This window comes from Rutidosis leptorrhynchoides, chromosome 11 (genome assembly GCF_046630445.1).
Source record: "Rutidosis leptorrhynchoides isolate AG116_Rl617_1_P2 chromosome 11, CSIRO_AGI_Rlap_v1, whole genome shotgun sequence".
Classification (NCBI taxonomy): Eukaryota; Viridiplantae; Streptophyta; class Magnoliopsida; order Asterales; family Asteraceae; genus Rutidosis; species Rutidosis leptorrhynchoides.
In genome coordinates, this window is record NC_092343.1 from 394,321,913 (window position 1) to 394,323,258 (window position 1,346).

Here is a 1,346-nt window from a genome sequence, read left to right on the forward strand (position 1 = left end):
CTAACCCAAATGATCCTTTTGAAAAAGAGCATCCTCCATGTTTTTAGCAGTTTGATCAAGTCCATCTTGATATTTTCTAACCAAATAATCAAATCTTAACCCTTCAATCGGATCAACTGAAAACGACCAATTCACAACACACCCCTCGATTTCATCCGAAACAATCTTGATGGTCGAAACATATGACTTGTATCCAATATTACAGTCAACCATTTCATATGTCATAGACATCTTATTTTGATCAACGGCTACTAATCGCTCTTTTGACCAACTAACTTGATCAACACCACCATCTACATTTGGGATTGACAAACTGGCACAATATCATGTGCAACCAACCTCACCGTTAGTACCATGGACCACATAACATGTAGATAAAGTGGGAAACCATTTGTGAAAGTTGAAGTCTATGAACAAATGCCGTATTTGATTAGCACTTGTTTTTGTTAATTTAGTTGATACGGTACCTTCCCATATAGCTATTGATGAATTTATTCTCTAATATTTTTGTGAGGTATAAATTAGATATTATAATGATAACAAATATATTCATAAAAAAACAAGATGATTGTGACAACGTAACGTACCGTAAACGTAATACTCCGTATATGGTTATTTATTTATAGATTTCAAGCGCTTACCATGTTTTAAATGATAGTGTACAAATTAGACGGATATGTAATATGTAATTAAACTAGATTTGTGGTCCGCGTTTCGCAGCGGATTATTGTCATTTTAACATTACTATATGGTTACACAGTTTTCGGCCTGAAAGTCATCGAAACCATGATATAAACACTCGATATAATCTATAATCTACTATTTAAAAAAGGGAAAAACCAATCGAAACCACAATATAAACCCCCGATATAATCTATAATCTACTATTAACAAAAGAAAAGGACTAATCAGTTGAGGGTTACACACAACAACTTCCTTCTCTGTTAAACGTTCTTCACCATCAACAACATCCTTCAAATAAAGTTTTGTTGGGTTTTAATTTGGTTTCCAATCATGTGGATAGCCCAAGCCCAACAAAAATAGGCCCAAGATGTTGTTTGACCTGGTCAACATTGGAGGGCATCTTTAATATCTCAAAGTGTGCAGCTGTTGGTCATTAAGAGAGCAGAGAGATCAAAGAAAAAGTGTGTGATCTTCAATTTCCGTCTGCAGTCACAGCAGTCCAGAAAATCGACGATCCCCGGAGATCTAACCGTTGGATCTTCATCAAATTTGGGCTGTGTCTTCCTGACATCAGTTCCAAGGTTCTCAACCGTTGAATTTGTCTAAAGAGGTCTGTAGCTCTCGTTATAGCTTCTGGATCAGACTGCAGTTTTTGGGTGAAA

The 1,346-nt window shown here is 35.9% G+C and overlaps 1 protein-coding gene across 1 annotated transcript; it reads right to left on the reverse strand.

Moving 5' to 3' along the window:
• LOC139876080 (lachrymatory-factor synthase-like) lies at positions 1–475 on the reverse strand. Its single transcript, XM_071863381.1, has 2 exons — positions 468–475; positions 1–313 (listed from the first exon to the last, which is right to left on the reverse strand). Exons 1-2 carry the CDS (start codon positions 473–475, stop codon positions 1–3), a joined length of 321 nt encoding a protein of 106 aa, XP_071719482.1.
• Between the last annotated feature and the right edge of the window lie 871 nt (positions 476–1,346).